This window comes from Dermacentor silvarum, unplaced genomic scaffold (genome assembly GCF_013339745.2).
Source record: "Dermacentor silvarum isolate Dsil-2018 unplaced genomic scaffold, BIME_Dsil_1.4 Seq1078, whole genome shotgun sequence".
In the NCBI taxonomy this organism is placed as follows: domain Eukaryota; kingdom Metazoa; phylum Arthropoda; class Arachnida; order Ixodida; family Ixodidae; genus Dermacentor; species Dermacentor silvarum.
The window spans coordinates 52,402-80,001 of NW_023605538.1; the positions used below are offsets into that span (position 1 = coordinate 52,402).

The window sequence follows — 27,600 nt, forward strand, 5'->3', positions numbered from 1 at the left end:
CGGGGCCCTTCAAGCTATCGTTTTAAAAAGATGGTAGCAGGAGTGCCTTTTGGAGCAATTGGAGCAGCAATCACATCACTGTGTTATGTACCCCACCTGCCCCCCTGATTGGTGAACTGTCAGTAGCTGCCAAACGAATCACGAAAAATAAGTGCCATGATATCCGTTCCCTTCCCCTGTTAAATTACATAATGAGCATTGACAATGATAAAAGGGCAACAAGGCAAATATCTATTGTGCAACGAAACTTTTCTGGCCCTGTATAACACCAATGATGCTGTTTGTTGGTCAGATATGGATGCCTACAGCGTGCTGCTATTGCTTGACAAGGTGCTTCGTTTGCCAGTAAGAGGGGTGTGGGTGTCTTTGGAACTCTGCTGTCGTTCTGTCTGGACCTTGATTTCTTTATTGTACATGAGGCGAGTATGTTTTTGAATAGTCCATTGCCATTAGGTCACAAGGGCAGCCACCTTGCCGAGCTACTGAATGTTGTAGGCTTTAGTGGCTGCTCCTTAGTCTTGTGTAAAGAAAAAAAATTAATTAAACTAAATTTAACTGCATTCTAAATTTGCTTCAGGACGTACTCCCCTGAGGTGAAAGTGTTATCAAGATTAAACAAATTTGTAAGACCACGTGCCTTTTCAGCCTCCTGTAGGTGACGTCATTGGCAAGTTTGAGCAAGTTGAAAACGCGACCGTCATCGCCATCGAGTGTGTCACGGCCTTCGTCGAAAGCAAGTGTGATGTTTGCTGTTGCAACGCTAGAAACAACGCCAGAGCAAATGACCTCCCTGGCTGGATCACTTGCAGCCGCCACACCAACAATGTCACCTGAAAAAAAAAAAAAAAAAGCCATAAGCACAGAAGTGCTCCTAATGTAAAACACACTTACGTGTCAACTTGGGCTAATTAGATCGTTGCCTAGTAAAGGAACAGTGCAAGCAGCATGGCAGACAGAAGTGGCATAAACAACACGAGGCAAAAGACAGCCGATACAGTACCACTAAATTTTTGCCACTGTTTTGTGCAAGATATGTGCAATGACGCCAATGAGTGGGCTGCTGAGTCGTGTACAGAATGCGAGTTAATATGTAAAAATTTTCGCAGCACGCAGTACCACTCATATGTACAGTTGTCCACACTGTTGTCTAAGATGCTGTGCAGCGATGGAACGAAATCAATATCTGTGCTTTTCCGGCAGATGTAGGAAGAAATACTTGCAAAAAGCTGAAGCCACAACAGCGCACAGGCCACACAATATTCAGCCTGGTACTTTGATCGAGCCTAGCAGCTGCTATTAGTACTCACTCTTTGTTCAGCAGCGTGGCCCTCAAGCATTCTAGGCAGAATTGCTGACTTCTGCACGCAGTGATCGACATCACTGACAAACGGCACGTCAAGCAAAAGTACGCCAGCATATGTCAAGCGACAATGTCCCACTGAAGTGCACATTGGCAGTGACATGTATGCATCACAAACAACAAAAATATGAGGTAGGACCCCCTGTTTTACGGTAGTCAGACGCTGCAAACCTTACAGAGACGTCCCTTTTAGTAATCAAAACATACTCTTGACAGAACATGCAATTCAAATGACAAAGTATTATTTGCAATGCTTGCAAGGAACACCTGCACATGTGTTTTGAAAGGCTGCGTGCTTAGCTATGGAACGCACCTGGTGCATGTTTCTGACGCCAGCCTCCGGAGCTATCCTGATCACACGTAGGAGCAGCAAATGGTAAAAAAAAAATGAAAGTCCAATAAAGAAACACTAATGCACGCCCCACCGTTTGAAAAGCCATGAGATGGCAGCGGTGCTCCATGGTGACAAGAGCGAAACTTGCAGATAGTCCTTCCGTACAGGCCGGTGTGAGCGGAGTCAAGGACTAGCTTGGCGATGCAGAGACCTTTGCTCTGGAGTTCCTTGACGGAGTACTTCTCCTGCAGCTTCCTAAAGAAAAGTACGAAAGCACACTACGCATCGCAGCGCACTCGGGTCGCGAACGAGTATCGACCGCGAGTAAATCACTCACGCATTTTGTTCGACCTCCTCTTCTCGTTCCAGTTCCAATAGCGCCAGCTGCTTCTCGACAAATCCATCCAAGCTATTTCCCTGCGAGAAACAGCTATGAAGTGAGTACAATTCCTTTTTCAAAGGTAATGCCGCTGTGCGCGCGACTTGCCTCCTCATGGTCGGCGCTGCCACTACCGTCGCCGCTTTTGGGGTTCTCCATCGGTGTCACGTCGAAGTCATGCCTCACAAGACGAGAATGAGGTCTTTAGAACTTGGAAGACATGGTTTTTACAGCTCAATATGTGCGAATATTCTCAAAATGAAGTAAAGAATACCCGTCACTCAAAGGACCGAAACCAACTGCTGTGGCTGTGTTGACATAGCCACAGCTGAGCACACTACAACCGCGCACTTGTTGCCTGTCTGACCTTATAAACGTAACTAATATTAATGTAATAAAAACTCAAATGCTTATATTTAGTTTTTTTTGTTAGAGTGTCTTTAATAATTGATCTCATTGATACTCAGCTACGGCTGCTTTTCACTTCAGCGTGCGACTTTAAAAATGGAGGCCAAAGCGATGTCGACGGCCTCGACGACGGCTAGTTCTCCGCTCAGCGACGAAGGGAAGGAAAGAGGTTCGCGCAAGTTTAAGGACGAAGATCTCGAGTACGACATAACTTTCCCATCCGCTGACAAGCAGCTCAATCTGCCGACAGCCAAGGAGCCCGTCGTCTACTTATTAGGTTGGGCTGGATGCAAGGACAAGCACTTGTCCAAGTACGGTGCCATCTACGAAGATCAAGGGTGCGTCGATGAACATTTACTTGCCTTCATCGATCACTGTAACTGTACTACGAGCGAATGGGCCTCGCTGGGATTACACGCGTAATATAATCTGGCGTTGTTATTCTCATCAGTTCAGCACGGTGAGATAGGAAAATAGCACCTTTCCGTGTGGTTTAATTGCGCATAATCAAATAAGGTAAATCAAGCGTCATGTATCACCCGCTCTACATCGTACAGATTCTGCCCCGTTTCTCAGCAATGGTTGTGAGCGTGAATGACGCAGTAGAGTGTCAGGTCTACAGCGCTCAGGAGTCGGCACGTAGAACTGAAAGCGCAAACTGACAGTCCATTGACCCGGCGTGTGCCGCCGGGTCAGTGGGGGAAAAAAAAGAAAAAAAAAAAAAAAAAAAAGAAACATACTACAGTTAGGTAACCGTGGCCGCGGCAAATTTATGCGCACTCGTTAAACGATAGTCATTGTGCAGTGTTTGTATGTAGGGTTAGTCTATTCTCCCGGCAGCCGGCAGAATTTCAGAAATAATTTTTTCCTGACACTCACCTTCTATTGGCGTTCTGAAGTCACATGACAAACTGCCTGGGAAAACGGCCTGCAGGTGCGCCCTAACCTAACATAGCCTAAACTAATCTCACCTATTCTAACCTAACATAACCTTAACTAATCTCACCTGATCTACCCTAACGTAACCTACCCTAACTAACCTTCCGAGAGCCAATAGGAAGTGAGTGCCGCCAGAAATTTGTTGCAGAAATTCTCCCGGCTGCCGGGAGAATAGCCACTGCCTTGTACATACGCGGACAACCGGTGAGTGGCTTTAATAGCGCCGTTTTTCTTTCTTTTTTGTCTTTTCCTGTTCAGGTGCATTACAATTCGTTACATCGCCCCCGTCGAAGAGCTCTTCAAGCGGAGCTACGGCGGCGCACTGGAGGAGCAAGCCTACTCGCTTCTTGGCTTACTGGAGGACTTCAAACTTGAAGAGCACCCGCTGTTCTTTCACGCGTTCAGCAATGGTGGCGCCTTCGTCTACTCGCTGATGAATCGACACTTTAGGGACGATGTCCAGGTCATGTCAAAGGTACGCTTCTTGTGTCTGCTCCCCCAGAGTGTGGCTTGCACACCATGTAGCAAGCCACGCCGAAGAGCTGAAACTGTCGCAAACAGGGGGCTTGTCACGGAACCTTAATTCATTCTGCGAGTAGTAGTGCGCGAAAGCGCCCCATTTTCGGTACCCACGAAACATTGCAGTAGAATCCACTCAAAGACTTGTGTGCCTTCTCAACAGAAGTCCTGCACGCGAATATTCCGCGACCACTGTCGTGGCATGCTATTAGAGCAAGATGGCGAGTCGAGCTGGATGACAGATAAGTTTGTCATAGTGTGATTTAGGAAGTGCAACAGCTGGTATGTGCAAAAAAAAAGGGGGGGGGGGGGGCACACCATCCTGTCAAGCTGTTGCGCTTAAGTCTCACTGTGATGGGAACGCAATTCATTCAAGAGTATATTGCACTGAGCTGGTGTGAGGCTCATGTTAAGCGTAAACCCCATGCAAGCAATCTTGCATGCGACGGTGACAAGCGACACAATGGAGATGGCTGTCGCGTTCGCTCGTCGCCTGCAAGTCAAACCCCATGCGAGCGACGACGACAACACATGAGCAACGTCTCCCCGTGTTGCCAGTATGAGGGCAGCAAGTGCACAGAAAAACTGGCATGACACATGCTTTATTACTTTAAGTTGCTGTGTTTTACTGTAAAGACCAGCATAAAATATTTAAGATCTCGCAGTAGGTTCCTATCCTTGCACATATCAAAATTTAGTCATTTGCTCGTTCCGTGCGACAGTCGGTAGTACTTGAGTGCTGTACTTCCAGTTCTGGCTTCACACTATTGGTTAGTTGCTCGTAGCATGTCCGGGCAATAAGCATCAAATTATAGATTTGCAGAACCGAGCAATCAAGCAACAAAAACAAGCTATCTGTTAGCGTCACAGCTCGTTTCGTTGCTCGTCGCTGTCTCACCCAAAATTGCTCTCATGGGGTTTGGGCTCATTCAGTGCTGCTAATAGGCAGACTCGCTCGTGTCATGCTCATTTTTTTGTTTGTTAGCCATGGTGAGTTTTTAGCTATTAATTTAACTCTTTCTGGTCCAGTGCTACCTGTAAAAACATTTTTTTTTTTAAGGAGTATACAGCACAGATCAGAACAAGACTAATATGAGAAATTAAGAGTGCAAGCATCATTCGTTTCGTAATGTAGGTAACTTGATGCTTTTCTTTTCTTTTGTGGCGAAAACATGTTATACGTACATGTAGACTTTGTTAGGTTCAGTGAAGTCCAGCAGGGATTTGTATTGGGGGACCACAGATGGGCACCTGTCGTTTCGGGTCATTGTAAGAGATAAGCCACATATATAATTGCATAGCTGCCAGGTCCAGATCTGGAAATCTGGATGTAATGCGCAATAATTTGCTGGAATAAAAGAATATTGCTAAATTTTGTACACATTTTACAAATGAACATGGGAGTTAAAAGTGGTAACACAACCTCCTCGCGATGGAAGGTACCAGGTGTGATCTGAAGTGAAGGCGCGAAAACGACGACGGACGAAGAGAGAGCACACACACACAGGGCGCCTGTGTGTGTGCGTCGTCGTCCGTCGTCGTTTTCGCGCCTTCACTTCAGATCATGCTTAACCAACACGCCCAACTATCCATCCTAACGTACCAGGTGTGATCCACACGGAGCACAGGCACAGGTGGAGCAGCGAAGGACTTCTTTTTTTTTTCTCTCTCTCTTAAATTTTGCAAATGCCCCAGGTTGTGGCATGCTGGTTTCTGATTGGCTGATACGACGATGCAGCTTTTGCTGCTCTGCTAGAGTATAGCCCATCTTCATTTCAACACTTATAACAGGGCTCTTTACATGCCTTTTCTTCACATCAGGTACTGTAGGACTTACTTGCCTGGCTGACAAAAAAAGAAAAGCACCGTGAAGATGTTGCTGGAGCACGAATAATGCTCTCACACTTTTTGCTCTTAGGCTGCTCGCTGTGAAGTTTAAGCACAGACATTAGCAAGCACCTCGGCAACACAGAAGGTTTTACCATTTCTTGCACGAATAGAACAAGAGGGGAAACGTCAGCCCTATGTTTGGTCTAGAAATATAGCCTTTTGTTATAGTTCGCTGGGAAGTCCATTAACCGTGACACATCATCGTGTGGCCATGGCCCATGCAGGCTCAAACTGCAATAACAAATTGTACTATGCTAAAGCACCCATGCAAGAGCGTGATGTGCTGCAGCAAGAGGCCAGAGGTATGCACACCGGGGTACATGGGTTTGCGCGGTGAGGCTGCTTGGCCAAGCATCACTTTAGTAAATCGGGTTACTCGATGTGCACTTACTGGGGTTTTTCCAGCAGCATGAAAGTAGTCTTGCCATACTGCCCTTATTGCAACTACTGTGTGCCGCGTTCTTGGCTGCAGATTCGAGGTGTGATCTTCGACAGTGGCCCCGCTCGCGTTGGCTTCTGGCAGTGCGTCAGCGTCATGGCAACCTTCGTCAGAGGCCGCTCGGTGTTCCGCTACACCGTGGCATTCTTCTGGGCATTGGCCATGTGGTTTTACTCGGCGCTGACGTCACTGGGCAGCCTAGTTCTCTCCACCAGGTTCCAGCGGTGCGAGTCTGCTTACGACGCCCTGCTCGCCGAGAGCCCACTCTGTCCGCAGCTGTTTCTCTACTCGGAGAAGGATGCCGTCTGCAGCCACCAGAGCATCCGCGCATTTGCAGATGCACGCCGCACTAAAGGCGTGCCAGTGGAAGAAGTGTTCTGGCAGGACTCTCCACATGTGCAGCACTTTGTTCTCCACCGAAATCAGTACGTCACAAGTGTCACGGACTTTATGCGTCGTTGTCTCGAAGGCACAATTCAGGTGTCTTCGCCCATCGGCAAGAAGAACCGCTGATGGGTATGTGTTCACTCGTGGAGTTGCTGATGCCGGGGCCATGTTCTGGGACACATGGTTGCAATGATGCTTTCAATTTCACACGACACCGCATCTGAAGGCATTCATCTTGTCCGACACCCCCTCCTCAATTTTTTCTGTCATGTTCTGCAGCATCCTACATGCCTTTTTCATTTGAGCACAACGAAACTTTTGGCCGTGAAATACGCGTCAAGTTGGAATGCTATTGGGGACGTCGGGTGGCCTACACTCAAGGCTAGAGCGTTGTTGTCATTGGCTGATGTGGCAGTATATTGTTCACACAGAGGTGGCCATCAAAGATAAGAACTTTGAACAGTTTCATTTTCCAGATCTTGTAACAGTGCATGCTGGAACTATTTGCAGCACTCACAGGAAATGCTCCCACCCCCGTATATTATTATATGCATCTGCTTTAGCCGATAGGCATGTGCCGAAAGCAACATGCTTGCAAAGGTGTCATTCCAGAATATGGCCTCTATGTCGCAGAAGCGGTATGGTAGAGCAAGGTTCATAGGCATGTTACATGTTTGCTGGTGAGGGTGATGGACAGGCTGAATGCACCTAGATGTGTTGGAACCATCTTGCTGATAGCTCACATGTTGACTACACCTCCAGAGCAAGTGTGCTTACATGTAGAGTTGCACCAGAGTATCAGTCCTTTTCTTAAACGGGCCCTGAACCATGCCTCGGGCTTGGTGAAAAAATACATTCTATGGGTAGCATACGCTGCTGTGAGTATTTCAGCCAAATTTTGCACTCATGCGCTGTGCGGGAGGCTCACAAGCAGAGCGCAAGGTCACCTTTTTCTCAAACACTGTCTTTTCAACAGAGGCCTTCTCACCCATTTCGGGGCAGTCAGCAGCTGCCCCTTGTCGTCAGTGGGCAGATTATTGTGGAGTGCTGCCATTGGCCAATAGCTGACATCAGTCAAGGAGGGTGTTTGAATCGCTGCGCTTCTTCATACTGTTACTGTGTATGTTTATTAGCGCAGTTTACTAAACGGGTTGAAGTAAGCAAAAATCTTCGTTTCAAATTTTGATAAGAGTTGCGTACTTCCGATTGAAGCCAACTATCGTCTGCTCACGCTCGGCCACGGCCGCCCGCGTATGAATTGTACTTTGGCCAACTGGCCTATTGTTGCCGTCGGGTCTCGCTAATTTAGATTAGTTTTGAATGCTCAACTACCCTCAAACCACGCGAAAATTAAAGTCAGACCACACGTACGCTTGCCAGCGCGTGATCACTCCTGGCAGCTCCTGGCTAGACCCGTTGGCAGGCATCGCTTCTTATTGAGCTATTGACAGGGCTTCTCAATTTGCAAGTTGGATGTGGCTACTATCTGTCGGTCAAGCTGGTGCAGGACAACGCCGGTTCGCACCATGTAGCACGGCCAGACCGGAGCACATGAGCGCGAGCGTGCACTCCAGTCCTGTCATGCACATAGTGAACGCACTACATTTGCATGTTCTACGTAATGTAGATACCATGGCTGCCATGAGGGGCTGCAACGAGCCCGTTCGCTGAGGACTACCGCGGACTTTGATCAATATTTGCGGGCGGCATAGCTCCAGGCACGTGGCGAACCTGCTCGATCACCACCATCCGACTAGAACAAGTTGTGTGCTTCCCGAGTTGCACACCTTCGAGGTGCATTGCCATTGTAGTCGAAGCTCATTACAAGCAAGCATAAAGACAACATTTCGTTTAACCCTAGAAAAATGTGTGATTTTCGTAAAGATAAGTGCAAAAGGAAATGTGTTACTTGCCACTCGGTGTGAGAAAGCCGTGTGTAGCTATCTAGTACAGTGTGTCACAGCAAAAGGATCATACACCGTAAACTCGCCCGTAAGTTGACGGATAGCCTCCGACTTTGACGCGTCGTAGGTGTCAAATTCTGAAGTAGTGGTGCCTAGGTGCACATCCAGAATCAAGTTTGAACTGCGTGCCCTGCTCCTCCATAGCCTTTGCAGTGCAAGGCATTGAAGAAGGAATGGGATCACCGCGAATGGGATTATACGCAACCTTTGATTGCCAATAACTCTGCTTCTGCTGAATGTGTTGAAGTACTTCTTGCAGCAAAGTGTTTCTGAAATAGTCTATTTTAACTTCAAATGCATTTTTCAACTTTAATAAAAAGTGGTTCAGGGTCCCTTTAAAGGGACACAAAAGGCTCGCACTGAATCAATTCAGAAAGTTAGATTATCCTTCTAAGGTCCTCGTAGCATTTAGGCCAGCATTTATGCACGTTTCAAGCGTGACTTAGTTGCAGGAAAAGTGCAGCAACAGCACACTTTTGCAACTTGTATCGTCCACAATGAATCAAATGCAGTTTCGCCAACCATCTCAGAGGACATGCTTTGCTGGGCACTACTGCTATCTTTTATCCATAGGGAGGGCACACCACTCTGCAAATGGTGCCGACAAAGCTGTCTAATTAACTAGTGGCTGACTACAATTTGCCCAGTGTAAACATAAACATGTGAACATCATGTAAGCCAACATCAAATTTTCATATTGATGGTGTCAATTATTTCCTGGTTTAAAGAAGCACTGTCCTTGGTAAAAGTGATACTTTGGATACCTTGGAGTGTTACGACTTCTGTGCTTGACTTAGCACAGTCGAACCTCGATATAACCGACAAGGATATAACAAGTTATAAAGAGTTAATGAAATAATGTAACCACTCCCCTTCATAATGCCTATGGCCGGGCTATAGGGTATTACTAATATATATACAAATAAACAAGCAAATTATTACATATAAAAAAGTAAATTGAGAACCTTTTTTGCCAATATCAGTGTTAATGAATGTATGCTTATAATCCATATTGGATATAATGATAGTATTTTCATGTCAGCTCTAATGAGCTTTGTTATTTGCATTATTCATTGTCCTTTTAAACTCGATCTACACTGGTTGCAGCAGTGGCTGAGTATGCGAATTTCAAAGTAGCTTGAAAACAGAGCGGTCCACCAGGCTTTTATCATTATGAAACTCAGTTGCACCTTTCGGTATTATTTCTGCGTGTTATGTAATTGTTGACTGGCTTGTGGTCAGAGCAGAGCAAGCATTCCAGAAAATGCATGATCACATTCTCATTTTCCTGGAGGGAGCAGAATGTTGTAGAAGTGGGCTTTTTATCTCTGTCATTAATTAAACTTCTCTTTCTATATTCGTTAATGTTTGTGTGCCACAATGTTTAGAAAAATTTTACTCTTTAAAAACATTTCTGGAGCATCAAAATATTTATTGATCAGCACATTGCAGAATCACCGATTTCTCATGCCACGACACTGCGCTTTCATTTTAAATATGTAAACACAACTAAAAGTGGTTGGTGAGGTATAACGTACTGAATCTGTAGATTTATCAACGAGGAATAGCATAATCTATGGCTCCAAATTCACGTTGGCAACCCCCCTAGGGCCGTATCTTGTAGCAATTCTTTCTATTTCTCATTCTTTCTTGCTTCTCGTCACTAAACATCATTGCTGCATTCAGTGCATCGCATGATAACACAATGATTAGAATCCCATGAAAAGCATTCTTACAAAGCATTGTCTCTGGGCTTCTTTAACATGCACCAAAGTGCACGAGAAGTTTTGCATTTTGCCCCCGTTGAAATACAACTCTAGCTGCATGCTTAGCAGTAGGGCACAACCATCACTGAGCCACTATCGCAGGTTTTCTTTTTTTTTTTTTTCGCGCTTTCTTTCTCGTTCACCTTTTTATAGTGAGCGATTTAGTGTTTTATATGTCCCGGTGTGAACTACAGCATGATCTCTATGTAGTGGGGCTGCCTGTTTTTTGTGATGCCCCTAAGGCAGTGAATACAACAATAAGTTCTCCATGCTGACTTATAATGGACTTTTATTAGGTGACTGACGCTATCAGATTATGTTCTGGCCGCGAGAAAAAAAGTCTGTAGCGTGATCTAGAATGGTCACCTTGATAGTAAATGTGATTTATCCATGGTTAAATGTTGTTAGTAAACTAAATGGCAGTCTCATCGTGCTGCCCAACTGAATGGGCTAGTGCTCCCTATTGAAGCTGTGCCTGTGATCGCGGGATCGAATCCCGGCCGCGGCGGCCGCATTTCGATGGAGGCGAAATGCACAAACGCCCGTGTGCTTGCGTTGTAGTGCACAAAGAACCCCAGGTGGTCAAAATTAGTCCGGAGCCCTCCACTACGGTGTGCCTCATAATCGGAACTGGTTTTGGCACATAAAACCCCAGAAAGAAGAAAAAGAAGCTGTGCCTGTGATATGCGACAACTTTTTAGCATCTCTGTTGAGTCTCATTGTTATACAAACTCTTTAGCTTGCTTGACGTGTATTTTATGGTACATTCAACTGGTCACTTTCGAGTGCTCTAGAACACACTCACGGTGCAGTTTACATTCAGCTGGTCGATATCAAGCGCTAGGTTCACCTGGTTCGTTCAGATGCTGCACTTCCACCTTCAACCTGGGAGCGCAGCCGAGATCTGACAGAAACTTGGATCATGTGGCAGCTCTGAGCAGCTAGTAGCATGTTCGGCTGGGGCAGGCTACCTCTGGCTCCAATCTCGAGAGGGCTCCTCATTGCTGGAAACCGGGTTGGAGCACGGCAGGAATCAATCAAATGTACCATTAAAGGGGTCGAGACACCAAATTTTGAGGCTATAGAAAGCTGCTGTAGGCTTCCTTTGTATGGAGGGACACTCAACATGAAGTGTTGGACACAGCAAACGTTTGAAATATATTTTAATTCGCTTCCAAAGAGTGGCTAAATGCTCGTTCTCGCAATCGAGACCCATCGCTAGTGCAATTAACACCGACATCACTGTGTTGGAAGCGTAACGCGTTTTAGTGATGTCATACCACATTAGAGTGACTTACAGTGAGCGGTGACCCACAGCACCGGGCAACAAGCCTAGAGAGTCTTGAGTGCAGTGAGCCACATCGGACGCAGACGTAGAGTCGGAATCGGAGCCGACGGCTGTCAGCGTGGGTTTGTTTGCCTGCGCTGGTGCAGAACGTGTGTGTGAGAGCAGACGATGCAGCAGTATACGTGTGACAGCTTTGTGGGCCCACGTGACCAAGCTTCCTAGACAGTGACGTCACTGTCCAAGTCAGCGCCAGGAAAACGAAAACGAAAAATTGTTTGCATAAATAATGCGATATTAAATGATTTACCGAGAATGTATGAATCTTCAAGCGTGTATCATGCTTCCTGGAGCAATAAGAAACTTTTGAAACAAAGAACGCGAAAGCCACAAATTTGATGTCTCAACCCCTTTAACCTGATGCAACTCAGGTAGGGCACAATCTAGTTAATTTTGAAGGACTCCTAAATGCTTTGTAATGGCAATATTGTGATGACATATGTTTGAGCACCACACAATATTTTTGCCCAGTTAATTGTCAAGTTGTGAACAGTGTTACCGCTTTCGCCTACTACAAGAAAATTTGAGTTTTTGTTATAGCTGGGCCACTTGTAGAATTTTCCTGCAGCATGTCACTCTTCCTAACTAAAAAGTATTTTTAAAAAAAGAAGGTGATCTCGTGAGTCACGTCGCAGGATAAAGTTTTCAGATGGCCTGGACTGGTATACTAATTTATGTGTTTTAGAAGCGATCAAACCCACCTTGAAAGCCATCACCAGAATAGCTTGCATCCAGAGTTTTGGTGGGTTTTCTTTATGAGAGAGTTTTACCGTGTCCAGTATCCAGCAATCTGCCAGTACCACGCGCGCTTGCCAGAATACCGGACACGTTAATACTCTCTGTTGGTATAATGAAATTCAGTGCCTTCCCGAAGCAGGTACGTAAGTACTGTAATTCAAGATATTTTTTCTTTTTTTCAAGAAATGTAGATCTTTTGGGTAGGTTATTTTTAGACAAGTCCTTGTTTTTGAGAGCCATTACTTAATTAGCCGTCATTCATCTGGTCACCATGATTAATTCAATAAAATGTGGTGTACCAAGTACTGTATCGAAGCATATGGAGAATAGAGTGTGTGGTAGTATCAGTAAGGTTTTCAGAGTAATGCAATGTTGTACCAAGTGACTGTGATCCACGTCGTGTTTTAAGGTTGCCCATGTTAAGATTTCAGTTTACATACAACATTTGGGGGGGGAGGGGGCTTTGCTTTAATTGAGCATGATCTCACATTAATGTGATTGCCACTGAAGAGGGCATAAAAGTGCATGCTAAGATCATTATAAATAAAGCGAGATATACAAGGACGAGCATTGTAGCACCTGCTGTCATTTTCGTGGCATTCCATAGAATTTTTTATTCAGGGGATTCGCTGCAAGGCATATGTAGTAAATAAATTAAAAAAGAGAGGCATCAAATAATTGCATGTAGCTCTGTGTGATGCAGGTACTGAAGTAATGCGTTAGCACTTTTGCTGTCCTTTATCCAGTGGCTGTAGTACTCTGGAACTTTAGGCTTAACGTTAGGCTTAAGTTTGGCCCCACTGAACAAATTGTGCCTAATATTCTGTGTACCAGGGCACAGTCACAAAATGTTCTGTAAAATGTTCCTTTAAAGTGGACAGTCTGGCCTGTCAAGAGACTCTTGTCTGCAAACTTTTGGTTGGGGTTGTGTAGTGTGGTGTTGCACAGTGCATGGACATTCATGCCTTCTGCAGTCTGTATTATTAACCACCTGCATGCCATTGTGCAGTTTTAAAGCTGTTCAGTTTTAATAAAGTACTGTATTGCTCGAACTTTTTCTGTGGTTACATGCCAACTTTGGAATAAATATAACGGCTCTCAGAATGGTATTAATCTAAGATAAAGAGTTTCTGAATGCACCCAAGTTTCGGAAATTGAAATATTCTGCATGGATTTTCACATTGTTGGAATAACTGTTGGTATTGATTGCAGGCACGCACCCGTAGAAAGCCATAAATTGCATTTGTACACGTGGTGGTGGTGTTACAGCTGGCACTGTAAAGGGGTAGCAGAGGCACGCAGGTGATTATTTATTAATTTTGTAGGAAATGATGCCTCTTTCGTGCCCGTTTTTTGTGTCACTTGTAAATTTGCAAGACCAATAAAAAGTTTTGTCACAAAGTTTTAAGTTTTCCTTCCTGTGCTGGTAAATGCTTTGGTTATTTGAATGAGCATCTAGAGAATTTTCTCTGGTCTCACATATACTATAATCTGCTTTTAGTTTCTGCACCTGATGTTTCATTGTTGTGTTTCTATCCAATGTGTATTAGAGGTGCATTCCTTAATGCTTCAACTACCACAAACAAATTCGCTCAAGTGCACCTCCACACGGAGCTTAGAGAAAGTGTAAAGGCTGGTGCACTCATCATAAGAACAAGCCATCTCTTATATGTTGAAGATACAGTCAATGGTGTTTGTTGCAATAACGTTGGAGGCCAGCCTCATTTTGTGTCTGCGCGCGCGCGCGCGCGCGTGTGTGTGTGTGTGTGTGCGTGCACTGACACAGTGCTACACCAACACATCACAGATTGCATGCTTTGGCTCCCAAGACAAGTGGCTTTTAAACTTTTGTAACCAGCTGTACATCCTCTTCTTCTGTATAGCAGACGAGGCAGAAACAGTATGTACAAAGAAAATATGAATAGAAAAAAAATGCGGCAGAACCCATCTCAAGATGACTGTCAATATAGTGACTCAACGTATATATTGCCACCGTCAAAACATGTTATGTATTACGCGTGTACTGCAGCGGGGGTTCCTCTTTCGCGGTTCCCTAAGAACACTCTGCGCCATCTAGTGCTGCCGCCGCGAAGCCTGTACGTGGCCTCCGAAATGCATAGTGCGAATGCTATGGTGGCTAGATAGGTAGGTTTGCCGACCGGCATGTCCGGAGCATAGTTCACCGCTTCTCCGCGTCATGTCGCAAAATTGGCGCTGCGATCTGAACGGTTCCGCAGCGCGCGTCGTCTGCTACAAGTGGCAGGCGGCGAGCAAAAAAAAATAAAGCCCGTATTGGAATAGTTCTATGTCGTCTGTTCGTGTCAGTTTCAAAGGTGCAGAGCTCCGGGTCTCTCGTACTGTTTGCAAGTGGAATGTTCCAGGTCGGAAAAATAACCGACGAGATTAGCGGCAGCATTGCTCTACCGAAGAAGACCACCAAGGAGACTTACTGCTTCACTCCGAACTGCAAGTCGGGCTCTAAATATGTGAGAAAGACAGCGGAAATGTTCTGCTGTCTGACAGCGGAAATGTTCACCCCGGGCTGCTCAGTATCACCGACGTTAATGAGCAAGCGGTACGCCGAAAAGCGTATGTCGATGAGCTCCTCGACATTGGAAATTTGCAAGCAGCACATGGACTTGCTCAGCGCCTGCGACACCGAGCACCGCTGTGCTGCTACAGGGAAAAGAAAAGTGACTCTAGGCTTACATTCGATATAGCAGGCTATGTAGCAAGGAAGTTCCTGCAAAGAACCAAGTGCTCCGATTGCTCAAGGACATTACTGAATTCAACAGAATGAGTAGGTCAGGGCTGTTGCTACCTTGTAAAGCACTAAAAAAAACTGGTAGCATCGCTCGAAGACGCCTTCACGCTGTGCTTCAGTTTAAATGAGTTACGAAGGAACAGTATCGCCGACTTTGCATCCTTTCTGCAGCTGAATCCTCCGAATTTGATCGGCTGTGAGCGGCACAAGAAAGAGCTCACAAACGATGTTGTGAAGTTCTATTCAATCACACGCCTTTACTTCTTGTCAAGGGCAAGAACATGACGTGCGAAAGCAATAGGGAGACGAGGAAGCACCTGAAGCAGAGGTGTGTATTGTGAATAATGTTATGATGTGGTGGACCAATGTTGCGACCTTGCTGGCGCTAGGCTATTTAAGTTGGTGCGTCTGCTGACTCAAGTTATGAGAGCTTTTCTTGTATTTTAAATATATTGTAAGGAAGATAACGAACGTTGGCGCAGAGAGCAGCAGGATCGGCAGCATCAAGCGTGCAGCAGAGGCTCGAGCTCGGAGACTGTGCTCGGTTCATCCTAAAACCGGCTGCCGCTACTAAGCTCTATAAATCTCTTTATCTAATACTCATGAATTTAGCCCAAGACATATTGCTTTACCACCAAACAGTGAATCATATGCACGTACCAACACAATTCATCTCGTAACAATTTAAACACCGTAACTGAGGCAGCAATAAACACAATAAGCGGAATCTCGATGATACGATCACGGCTAATACGAATTTCCGGATGATACAAATTTTTCTGTGGTCCCGGCCGATCCCCATTACTTTGCAACGTGCTAGAGAACGGTTGTTACGAATAGATTTTCGACCCTCGCGTCGGTTGATACGAATAAACGCCGCCCCACCGATGGCCGCGAAAGAGAACAGCGCGCAGTCACGCGCTTTCTCCCTTTCTAGGCGCCCGACAGCACGGAGGCCACGACTGGGCGCAAGAGCGAGAAAAGTTTAAAGATGCGAAATGCAGAGAGGTCGGCCTGAGGTAAATTCCTCTAGCCAGCTACTCGGCGTATGGGCGCGAAGAGTTTGCAGATGTGGCGCTTTTGTTGCTTTTGTGCTTTTCCTTTTGTGCTTTTCCCCACGCAGGCGTGGGGAAGCGCGGCCGCCGCAGCGATCGAAGGTTCGTGCGGTCTATCGCTTCAACGGAAACTGAGCGGCGTAAGCACAGCGCATATAAAGGTCAGAGCCGTGTGGAGATCGCTTTCGCGCGCGACAACACCGACAGCCGGCACAGGCGCAAAGTACAAGAACGCGTTTGTTGGCAGAGTAGAAGCCGCACCCCCCCCCCCTCCCTCCCGCGCTGCCTTCCCGCTTTGCTGCTTTCGCGTGGGAGATTGCGTCGCCAGTTCCCCTTGTGCCCGGTTGCAATATACGCATTTGGTGCCGCAGCACAGCGTCGCCCCCCCCCCCTCCCTCCCATACCCCCACGGCCTTTCGCGCGACGCGTTTGCTCTCCGCTGTGCGTTCGCTCTCCGCGAAGGCACGCGTCCCCAGCGCGCTTTCACTCGCACATACGGCGCGCGCCGACGATTTCATCGCCCTTGGACTCATGCTCCACGTCTCATGCTCCTCCTCCGCATCGCCCGGCGTTGATCTCCTCCTCCATCGGTGGGCGCACCTCGTTGAGAAGCGTGCTCGCTACTGCCTTTGTCGGCGAGATCTTCCCGCGGAAGCCGCATTATAACATGTATTTTGTCTCACGCGGCTGCGCTGTAAGCGGTATGCGTATACATGGAGTTCTATGGGAGGGTAAACGGGAGTTGGAAAAGGCCGCGTTGTAGCCAGTTCTGCACTATAAACGGTTACGTTATAAATGGTCTATACTGTAAATGCTTTTTACGTATGTGTGCCTGAGTGAGTTCACCTCTGACTCTTTAATTTACCTAGTTTTAATTGTTTCGATGATACGAATTTCGGCTAATACGAATATTTTTCGTGACCCCGTGAGGTTCGTATCATCGAGATTCCACTGTATAGCTGGATTTCTCGAAATTGAATCATTAGAACTCACTAAATATCGCGTAAGCACGTTTCCATATACCGTATAAAACCATTGCAGTATTGTTTTATGTATGGAAAAAGTGCATCTACATCTTTAATGCAATGGGCTGGAGTGCCGCGTTTATACCAATAACTGTGACCAATCGCCAAGCTAGAAAATTGACTTCAGCATGTTGTGTCTTCCGACTAGACGACAGTAACAAATGCCCCATTCTGGCTTTGCCTACACTGCTCAAAACGGCATTATATAACGCATACTTCAAAGCTAGAGCAGAGGCAGCGATACTATCAAACACGCTGCTCGTCTACACAGCGCAGCCGACGTTGCACTCAGCTGAACCGTTATACTGTCCGCAGCGCCACTTCTGCGTCATGATGCGGAGAAGTGGTGAACTACGCTCGGTCGGCACACCTACCCATCTAGCCACCGTACGAATGCTGAGAAATGCGTTGTGCGGCAACCGGGCACCTCTCTCACGCTTCTTTCTGCACACGCTGCGCCATCTAGTGGCACTGCCGAGAAGTTTGCGCGTGGCCTCCGAGACGAGAAGCACGACGCGCCGGTGCCTGCGAACACTGACAACTGTTCCCTCGCTTGCCACTAACTCAGTGGCACATACTCAGTGGTCCAAGTTTATGAGAGGTTCATTGAAGAGCAGCACATAAGCAGTGCATGGAGCAGCTCGCTAAAGCGTTGGCGTGAAAGGCGTTCATTGAAAAGCGGCACACACCCACTGCATTTGTGGCACAGCTGTTATGTCTCAAAACGGCACTTTCTTGGTTGCTTTCCACAAAGTGACCACTTGACCAGCACCCACACAGACGACGACGGAGCCCAGTGCCGACTATTGACGGATCAACAACGAAGCTTTCTTCGAGATGAGGGAAGCCGCCGCATTCTATGGAAATGGTAACGGCCGTCAAGGCCATGCTTCTCAACTTGCTACAGGCTGACCATCACGGAGGGCCCACTAATTGTGACAAGGAGCCAATGTCGATGACTTTTGTGGAACTGCGTGGACCCCTGTTTCCTGATTGCTTCGTCATTGCACCGTAGGATTGCACCAAAGATTGGACATTAGAGGCTAGAGTCCAGCAAGGTAATTCAGCCAAGGGCGGAGTGCTGTGAACGGTGCGACTTCTCTGATTGGCCGAGACACTGCCATCAAATTCCCTCATCTAGTTACCTAGGAAAACGAGTGTTTTCGACTGGTGTGCTGATGTGTGTGCCGACATGTGTGTCCTCAGACATCTAATGTGCTACGACACAGAGTGTGCTACAGAGTGTTGTGAGGTGTAAATATGTAAAATAAACCCATTCATTTTTCTTTTTTCTTCAACCTCCCGACCTCATCTCCTCACCAAAGGCAACTCTCGGTGACAGAGGCAGACGACGGTGTGAGCCAGCTTAGCTCTATGCGACACCCCGGTATAGCGCAGGTCAGCTGCCGTGTTTTAGGTGCTCCGATGGCGTAGGCAAGAGACTCTTCTCTGTGTAACGCCCTGAGTCCGAACCACAAACCCCAGACCTGGATCACAACATAGCCTGCTAATGCGTCAGGTCGCTGTCCTTGAGGAACCCTTGTGACGTGGGTTCGATTCTGCTCAGCATTGGAGAAATTTAAGGGATCTTTTTTTGTCATTGTAGAGCAGCACATTCCCAGTGGCACATACCTAGTGACTCAAGCTGGTATCAAAGATCTGCATTTGAAAGCAGCACTGAGTATGTGACACCCAAGTTGGTCTCAAGTTGACACCCAAGTATGTGACCAACCCAAGTTGGTTCAATGGTTGGTTTTGAACCCCGTTACCTCTGCACAGCAGTCCGATGTGCTACCCATTCGACCACTGACTACCCAGTAACCCAGGTAGACGGATAAACAATACATTGTTTCAATGTTAAATGCATTGCCGTCGACAGTCATTGCGAGATACGTTCTGCCAAATTTTGTTTTTCCAAGTATGCCCAGATTTTCTCCTGCACAATATTAAAGCAAAAATATGTGAATCAATGCTTTTGGGAGGCAGCTGATTAAAGGCTACAAAAATTCATCTTATGCGCACTAAGTATTACGGCATAGCAGTCGCACGCCTGTCTAGCAAGACACAGAGACCCTACGTGACTACGGATTGCACTGAAATCAGCCCACTTTACTACTTCACTGTCTGAATGATTGACCCAATTTACTCAGTGAGAAACTGACCAAGCAGACGTGCCAAACCCTGCATAGAAAGCTTTGCCTCTATATAGGAATTAGGTGCCTGATGGCGTATATTTGTTGTACCGAGGATATTTAGGTACGGTTTGTTGTTTCGCTGCGCGAGTTCGTAGAGAACAGAGCCAGCCATCTGTAAAGGTAGTACAGATAGGGCTACGTATACGTGCCTGTTTATCATACGAGTGCTGCCTTGTGTGTGAACTATTTGGGAAGACAGTAGCAGCAGCCACAGTTCACAAAGTATGGAAGCATTTGCCTAAAATGCTTTGCTTTAATACAGTATCACCCAGCTGTCCAGCCACTGTAGGGAATACTTGCGTCACATCACACACCTGCTCATCCACCACACCTTATAGTCAAAGAGTCAAGTCAAGAAAGTAATACATGCAAGTATATACAGATACATCCCCAGTACTCGTGTAGGAGTTGTCGTAGGGAATCTTATAGTAAACATCAGAAATAAATGTGCAATCAGCAAATTCATGCTGGCAAAAAGTATAAAATAAGAAACAACATAGTATTCTTGGATACACTGAATGAACATGAATGTGCGGTATTAAAATATTTAGCAAATAGTGAGCGAGCAAATAAATGGGTCAAGTCACAAGAGTGAAAAGTAACCTAAAGAATCATTACCGACATAAAAAGGGCTATTGTAACTGCAATACATGCTGATGCAGTGCCAAGATGAAGTGAGTGTAACAGGGTATGCTGGTATTCCATAGTTTGGTAGCCTGAAACATGAATGAAAATGCACCATAATTTGTTTGTATGTGTAGGGCTTGTAGATGGACAATGCTGACCTGATCAGGTGAGAAACATTGCAGAACTATTGCGGTATTTGAAAGAATGCATGGCACACTTTGATGCATTTTTTGACTAGTAATATGTTTAGGAGAGGATAAGCAAACTGCGTGGAATTACGGTGCCGTAAAAACAAGGTGATATGAAAAGCTGTGTTCTGCACAACTCGCACGCGTGGTGCAAACCTCTGTTGTGCTGTCCAGTTTCAGACGCTATGATGGTACAATATAGAACATCATTGATATGTTCCTGTTTGTTACAGCGTTTAGCTTTCTTTGGGAACTCGCCATCATTTTCTAAAGACTGTCTAACCACGTTCGTGGGCCGATCTTAAAAGATAGTGCAGTCTAACATAGCAGTAAAAAACATACAGTGATATGGTACTGATGTGTGGTGGTTACCGTGCCAGTGGTACGGTAGAGCACTTGCATGAGCAATTGGTGACTCGGCCCTGTGCCAGGCTCGGGCCTAGGAACTCCGAGCTCGGGTCGGGCTCGAGTCTCAGTTGGGCCCGTAATAGACCCGTCAGTGGCGCACCGACGGGGGGGGATTCGGGGGTTGTAACCCCCCCCTGAGGCCGACTTAACCCCCGGTTATGTTTAACCCCTTTTCTTTCCTTACGCATTTGAGTACTGCAACTAAGATGTAAGATGCGCAATCGTCTGCACACTCGCAAAAAGCGCATTTTTTGACAATTTCCCGTGAAGAAATCGAAATTAGTGCTGTTTAGATGGTATTGGCAAACTGTCAACCCCCCCCTGGCAGAGATCCTGGGTGCGCTACTGAGACCCGTGCATGCTATTCGATAGGGGTGTGCAAATAAGCTAAACTTTCGAATAACGAATCGAATAGTGTCCTATGTTTTCAAATCGAATAGTCGCTATTCGTAAATGCAGATATTTTTCAAATACATTTAGAATATTTCAATACGTCAACTGCACCCAAATAAACATAAAATTGGAGCAAAAGTACGGTAAATTCTCACCCTCACGGGCATAGTATAACATAAACATGAGGCCTTCCGTAATGCAGCAGGCTAAGTCACTTAGGTAGCCACACTTTACAGGCTGTACAGTGATCCTTCGCACTCTCTGAAGAGTCCTGCACATGTGAAGAAACTACTTGTTTGCTCCTAATGTTCCATTTGTGCATTTAATAAACTATGCTTCATAACATACTGAATTGACAAAACCTTGCTAACTTTAAAAATAATAGGATATGAACATCATTTTATATTAATTGCGATAATGGCTGTTTATTATTCAAAAACTATTCAATGCTCCATGGATTCGATTCATATTCGATTCAGTCTCAAAAATCACTGTTCACACACCCTTATTATTTGCAAGTCTGCAAAATTGTTGGCTATAAGAACTGCAGCCCTGTGAAAATTCTAGGTCAGTGGTGCCTGTCAGTGTCTGGGACAGCTGGGGCAGGCATTGCACCACACAGTGGTACACAGCACAGATTAGTGGATATTAGCAACACTTTTCGGTCACTGGGAAAACAGTACCAGTGATCACCCGTGCCCACTAAATGCCCAGATTTTTAATGCGATTGGCTTTCTTTGCCTACTTCAAGCACTTTTTGTTTATCTATCTATCCATCTTCTTATGCTGACCAAGTGACCTAAGTTGTCTGCTACCTTGGACCACTATAGGTATGTCGTCATGGTCGCAATGTCGTCGTCATCCGACTCTTGTCATGCCGTCGTCATCCTGTTGTTGTCATGCCGAACTCGTAACGCTGTCACACCATCTTCGTCATTTCGGAACCGTCATTCAATTGTTGCCATGCCATCGTCATCATACTGCCTCCGCCATTTCATCGACGTCTTCCTTTCTTCGTCATTTCGTTGTAATCCTGCTGTCCTCTTTCAATCGTGACTATGCCACCTTGTCGTGCCATCATCGTCATTGTGTCGCCATACAATTGTTTTCATACATTTGTTGCCATACCATCGTCATGATGCCACTGTGTTCGTTCGATTGTCGTCACTCCAGCTTCGTCATTTGATTCGCATCATAACGTCGTCATCATATAGTCAGTGACGCCATCGTCGTCATAGACTCATCATCATCCCACTGGCGTCATGCCATCGTCGTCATATAGCATTCGTCATTGCATTGTCCTCACTGTACCGCAGTCATGGTCATGGCCGACAATGGCGAGCGAGTGTCATAGCAAAGTGGGCCTATCACAGAGATGGTGTAACGTGCAGACAGTCTAAAAGGTGTGTCGCTACGTATTGCTTGAATGCTAGTCACATTAACTTCTATAGTCATTGTAAGATTGGTTCTGGCGGAATTCTTTCATCTTCAAAATACTGGAAAACTCTGCGCAACGTTTCTCCCAGGTTATTAAAACCTCAGATTTCCAGAGGTGATCATGCTCAAGTGCAAGGCAGACGACCCGACATTTGAATGGAGGTAGTGCAGTATGTTTGACAGCCTGTCAAGAAGGGGAAGCGCATGAATGGGGTTGGGAGTGGCGGCAAAGGACGAATTTCAACAGTGGCAAAACGTCACCAAGTCGGATCAAAATGACGAGTTACATTTGCATTGCAATGGCATTAAAGCGATGGGAAGCTGCTTCAATGGTGGGAGACTCGCTGAAAAGAACTTTCCTAGACTGCCTTCAGTTTTCTAAAGTATCCTTCGCATAGCAGCCACAAGAGAAATCCATGAAAAAAAATTCAGCATAACTGGTTGCATTTTTCAAGGGCAGAAGACGCACCTAAAGGCAGAGTCATTAAAATTATTTTGTTGCTCCATGAGAATATGTAGACTTTTTGCAGTATTCATAGATTTTCCACTTTGCATTGGCTTGTGTGTGATTATTTTAGTTAAAAAACAAAACATGAAAAATTTTATACACATTCTAAAAATAATGTTAAATAAAGTGGCAGCAAATAAGTTTTCTAATATTCATCTACAGATCAATTTGTGTGTTAGGGCATAGTGCAGCTCGCTACTGGTTTCCATTTAATTTCTTCGTCATTTGTTCAAGCAATAGGATGGAAAAATTGGGCGAGTTGGTGGAGCTTCATGGCACCTACAGCATGATAGATGCGGGCAAAAGGAATAGAAGGGGACACAATAAAATGTTAGGCAAGTAACGTGGATGCTTAAAATTTTTGCAACATTGGTGAAAGGGACGTCAAAACTAGAACAGAACCCATAAAATTTTAATCTGTCTGTGCATTTTTTCTTTTGAATTATATTTTCACACGTTAAGTGGTTCAATCTGGTTCACTGCCTTGTATTTGTTTTTCTAGCAATACTCGTGATCCCTTGGAATGAATGTGAACAAACAAGCGTCATATGCCAACATGATGAAAAAACCAACTAAATGTATATGTTGGCTGCGCTGTACATGCGCTCTGCTTAATAACACCCTACATACCGAAAGAAAATGAGTTCAAATCACGGAGCAAGAAACCTTTAGAAGTGGAAACTCCACTAGTTGCGGCGACCAGAAAAGGTCACAAGTCCGTGAAGCCACTATCATGCTGGCAGCACCTGACGGCCTACAAAAAATTATCGCCGTTTTGGTTGCCAAGGCAACCGGTCGCGTCTGCTCCTGTTCGGCCACGCGCTTCATTAGCGCTGGTAGCCCGGAGAGCGATTGGTGCTATGCTTCAGCCATTTGACCACAGTAAAAAATAAAACATCCCTTTCGATGACCGCTATCATAAGATTATCTGTAGCTTCCAGTTGTACGCGGTGTTTGCCACTCACGCGATGACTTTGATTTGATGGATAAAAGCGCTGCTGGCATTCGTCGAAGGCAAACATGCCTTGAATTTCTTCGAGGAGAGCGCGTGCATCGTACGGCACAGCGTTTACGACTACATTGCAGCTTAGAAGGCAACAAGCGACTACCACTTGGTCGGTAGAATAAGAGATTGCAATAGAAAGGGTGTATCGCTTGATATGCATTGACATGCACGTAACAATATGATATGCACCATGCATTTCTTATACCGTTTCAGCGTACTGCACACACATTGTGCTCTACGTTTACCTTAAAAGAAGATGCGCAGGTAATAATATACAAATACAAATGTCCACGTCTCTTAGGGACAACCGAAATGCACTGTGAACATGTACTACAAAGAAGGCACACAAAATATCCTCTACATATACAGTGGAATCTCGATGATACAAATCTCACGGGGTCACGAAAAATATTCGTATTTGCCGAAATTAGTATCATCGAAACACAATTAAAACTAGCTAAATTAAAGAGTCGGAGGTGAACTCACTTGTAAAAAGCATTTACAGCATAGGCCACTTATAATGCAACCATTTACAGTGCAGAACTGGCTACAACGCGGCCTTTTCCAACTCCCGTTTACCCTCCCATAGAACTCCATGTATACCATACTGCTTACATTGCAGCCGCGTGAGACGAAATACCGGTTATAATGCGGCTTCCGCGGGAAGATCTCGCCGACAAGGGCGGTAGCGAGCACGCTTCTCAATGAGGTGCGCCCACCGATGGGAGAGGAGATCAACGAGGGCGATGCGGAGGAGGAGCATGAGACGTGGAGCAACAGGCCAAGGGCGATAAAGTAGTTGCCGCGCGCCGTATGTGCGAGTGAAAGCGCGCGGGGGACGCGCGCCTTCGCGGAGAGCGAACGCACAGCGTAGAGCAAACGCGACTTCCATCGCGCGAAAGGCCGTGGGGTATAAGAGGGAGGGAGGGAGGGCCAACGCTGTGCTGCGGCACCAAATGCGTATCTTGCAACCCAGCACAAGCGGAACTGGCGCCGCTAATCTTCCACGCGAAAAGGAGCAAAGCGGGAAGGCAGCGTGGGAGGGGGGGAGGGCGGCGGCTTCTACTCTGCCAACAAATGCGTTCGCGCCTATGCCGGCTGTCGGTGTTGTCACGCGCACCGTATCTTGAAAGCGATCTCCACACGGCTCTGACCTTTCTATGCGCTGTGCTTACGCCGCTCAGTTTCCGTTGAAGCGATAGACCGCACGAACCTTTGCTCGCTGCGGCGGCCGCGCTTCCCCACGCCTGTGTGGGGAAAAAGCACAAAAGCAACAAAAGCGCCACCGCTTCAAACTCTTCGCACCCAGTTGCGGCCTCCGCGCTGTCCGGCGCATGGAGATGGTTGTGGAAAGGGCGGAAAGTTGGGTTAAGTGCAACGCGATAACTGTCTCTCAATAGAGGACACCTCAACCGCGTTGCACAAGGGGGATGGGGGTTGAGAGTTAGAAGAGAGGAGAGAAAGATTGCAAGCGCAGCAGCAGCGGGCACGCAATTTAGACCCGGTCAGTAAGGCCCGTGTCGTCAGCGAAGCTCAGTAGCGCACGGAAGAGCTTCGCGTGACTTGACGTGCAGCCCGAGAGGTGCAGGGCAGGCCGTGGGCATGGTAGATGCGGGCGACGGTGGCGCGCGCCGTCGAGAAGGCAGGGCACTCGCAGAGTAGGTGCTGCAGTGTTTCGGAAGCGCTGCAGTCTTGGCAGAGGGGCGAAGGGGCCCCGCGGAGGCGCCACGTCGGCGCCTTCACGCCAAAAGAGAAAGAGAGAAAGCGCATAACTGCGCGCTGTTCTCTTTCGCGGCCGTCGGTGGGCGGCGTTTATTCGTATCAACCGACGCGGGTCGAAAACTGATTCGTAACAACCGTTCTCTAGCACGTTGCAAATTAATGGGGCTCGGCCGGGACCACAGAAAAATTTGTATCATCCGAAAATTCTTATTAGCCGTGATCGTATCATCGAGATTCCACTGTAACTTGAAACGACCGTTCACTTAACCACACGCATAAGTGACACAACAGAAACATCTGCACGCACATGGAAGTTCACTCGTAAATGTACATGGTATTCTAGCACTCAGTTTGTGCACAGCCTCAATAGATTTTTTTCTCTTGCGACACTTTCACACTGTTCCTGGCTTCGCAGGGGCAGTGTTGTCTCATGTGCATAGCGACGTAATACCGCAGTATCTTTGCAATGGCCTCATTCTTGTGCTCGTGGCATGGGAAAGTCAGCGGGAAATTGTCGAGAACGTGTTCAATGGTGCTCCAGAAGACATCGCAGTCGTCCATGCTCTTCGAAATGAAATTCTCAGCACAGCGAAGCATTTCGTATAATTGTGAGTTGGGGTGCGTGAGACCACCTCGTGTCTTGCAGTGTATCAGCGCTGCATCCGGCCTACTCGTGGTTGTGACTGAGAGAGACTGCCTGCATTTTGCGCAGGGAAGGAACTTCATCATTCTTCGGCTGACGAACCCTGTTACATAGTACAGGATGGCGTCAACAACATCGGCACTGCTGTAGCCATGTCGCACGATGTCGTCACAATCCCACTCTTCAGTTTCAATGAGCCCGTCGAGCTTTGCTTTAAGCACGTCTATGTTCGACCCGTCGGATTTGTTTTTCTTGAATGTAGCTCTAAAGGCAGTAAAATCAATAACAGGTGCTTCTTCTCGCGCTTCGCAGTTGAACTTCGGCGGTTTCAGCAGACTGTACACGGCAAGCATTCCGTACAGCTGAAGGAACGTTGGCATGTCGGGGTGGTCGTTTTCAGCGGCTGCCTGTCGGACTTTTCCGAAGAATCGTTCTAGAGGGTCTTGATTGAATTTGGCAGTGAGAACATATTTGAAGCCGCATTCTGTTAGCAGATATTCTGACAGGTCTAACGTAGATAAGATGGATACTCGAAGGCCTTCCGCTGTTAATGGAGTCGGGAACATTTCTTTGGTGATAACCCCAGAGTTGAGATCGTGTTCCCAGTCGTTGAGCCACTGCAGCGATTCCTTCATTACAAGAATGTCTTTGCCTTCTTTGCGCACTGCGTCGCCGGGTGTCGCCTGTTCATTGCATCAAATAGGTCATTGATACGTTCTGTAAACTCCACAGTACCTACCGCCTCCAGTGCATTGAATACGTTCCGCTCGATGTAGTACTTGATGGCCGAAGCCATAGATCGGATGCCCACCTGCGTTACCAGAGTTTAACACGCATGAGATCCATGTTTGAGGAGTGTATGTGGCGGCTTGTTATTTTGGGGCATACTTTCAAGCCACCGGCATTCTTTAGATCTTCCTTGTCGACAGCTACATAGAACCACCATTTAACCCACTGTCCTTTTACTTTGAGCAGGCGTTGCTTTAATAGTCTATTTCTAATGCACTTAAAGAGGTGTGGCACATCCAAAAATACGTACACCTTTCTGTCTTCATCCATTGGGTGCTCAAAGTGCTTGGCTGTGTCCAGTTTCCCACTGACACCAAGCTCAGTCCACATTTTCCTGTTGGTGCTGGCACCATCACACACAATGCCGTCAAC

The 27,600-nt window shown here is 46.5% G+C and overlaps 2 protein-coding genes across 2 annotated transcripts; one reads left to right on the forward strand and one right to left on the reverse strand.

Moving 5' to 3' along the window:
• Positions 1-558: 558 nt before the first annotated feature.
• LOC119434452 (DNA-binding protein SMUBP-2-like) lies at positions 559-2,386 on the reverse strand. The gene is made up of 4 exons (XM_037701602.2): positions 2,182-2,386; positions 2,032-2,111; positions 1,786-1,949; positions 559-830 (listed from the first exon to the last, which is right to left on the reverse strand). Exons 1-4 carry the CDS (start codon positions 2,230-2,232, stop codon positions 574-576), a joined length of 552 nt encoding a protein of 183 aa, XP_037557530.2. The 5' UTR covers positions 2,233-2,386; the 3' UTR covers positions 559-573.
• Positions 2,387-2,431: 45 nt separating this feature from the next.
• Positions 2,432-13,860, forward strand: LOC119434451 (transmembrane protein 53-B). The gene is made up of 3 exons (XM_037701601.2): positions 2,432-2,819; positions 3,679-3,895; positions 6,302-13,860. The coding sequence occupies exons 1-3, from the start codon at positions 2,578-2,580 to the stop codon at positions 6,779-6,781; spliced, it is 939 nt and encodes a 312-aa protein (XP_037557529.1). The 5' UTR covers positions 2,432-2,577; the 3' UTR covers positions 6,782-13,860.
• The last annotated feature ends 13,740 nt before the right edge of the window (positions 13,861-27,600 follow it).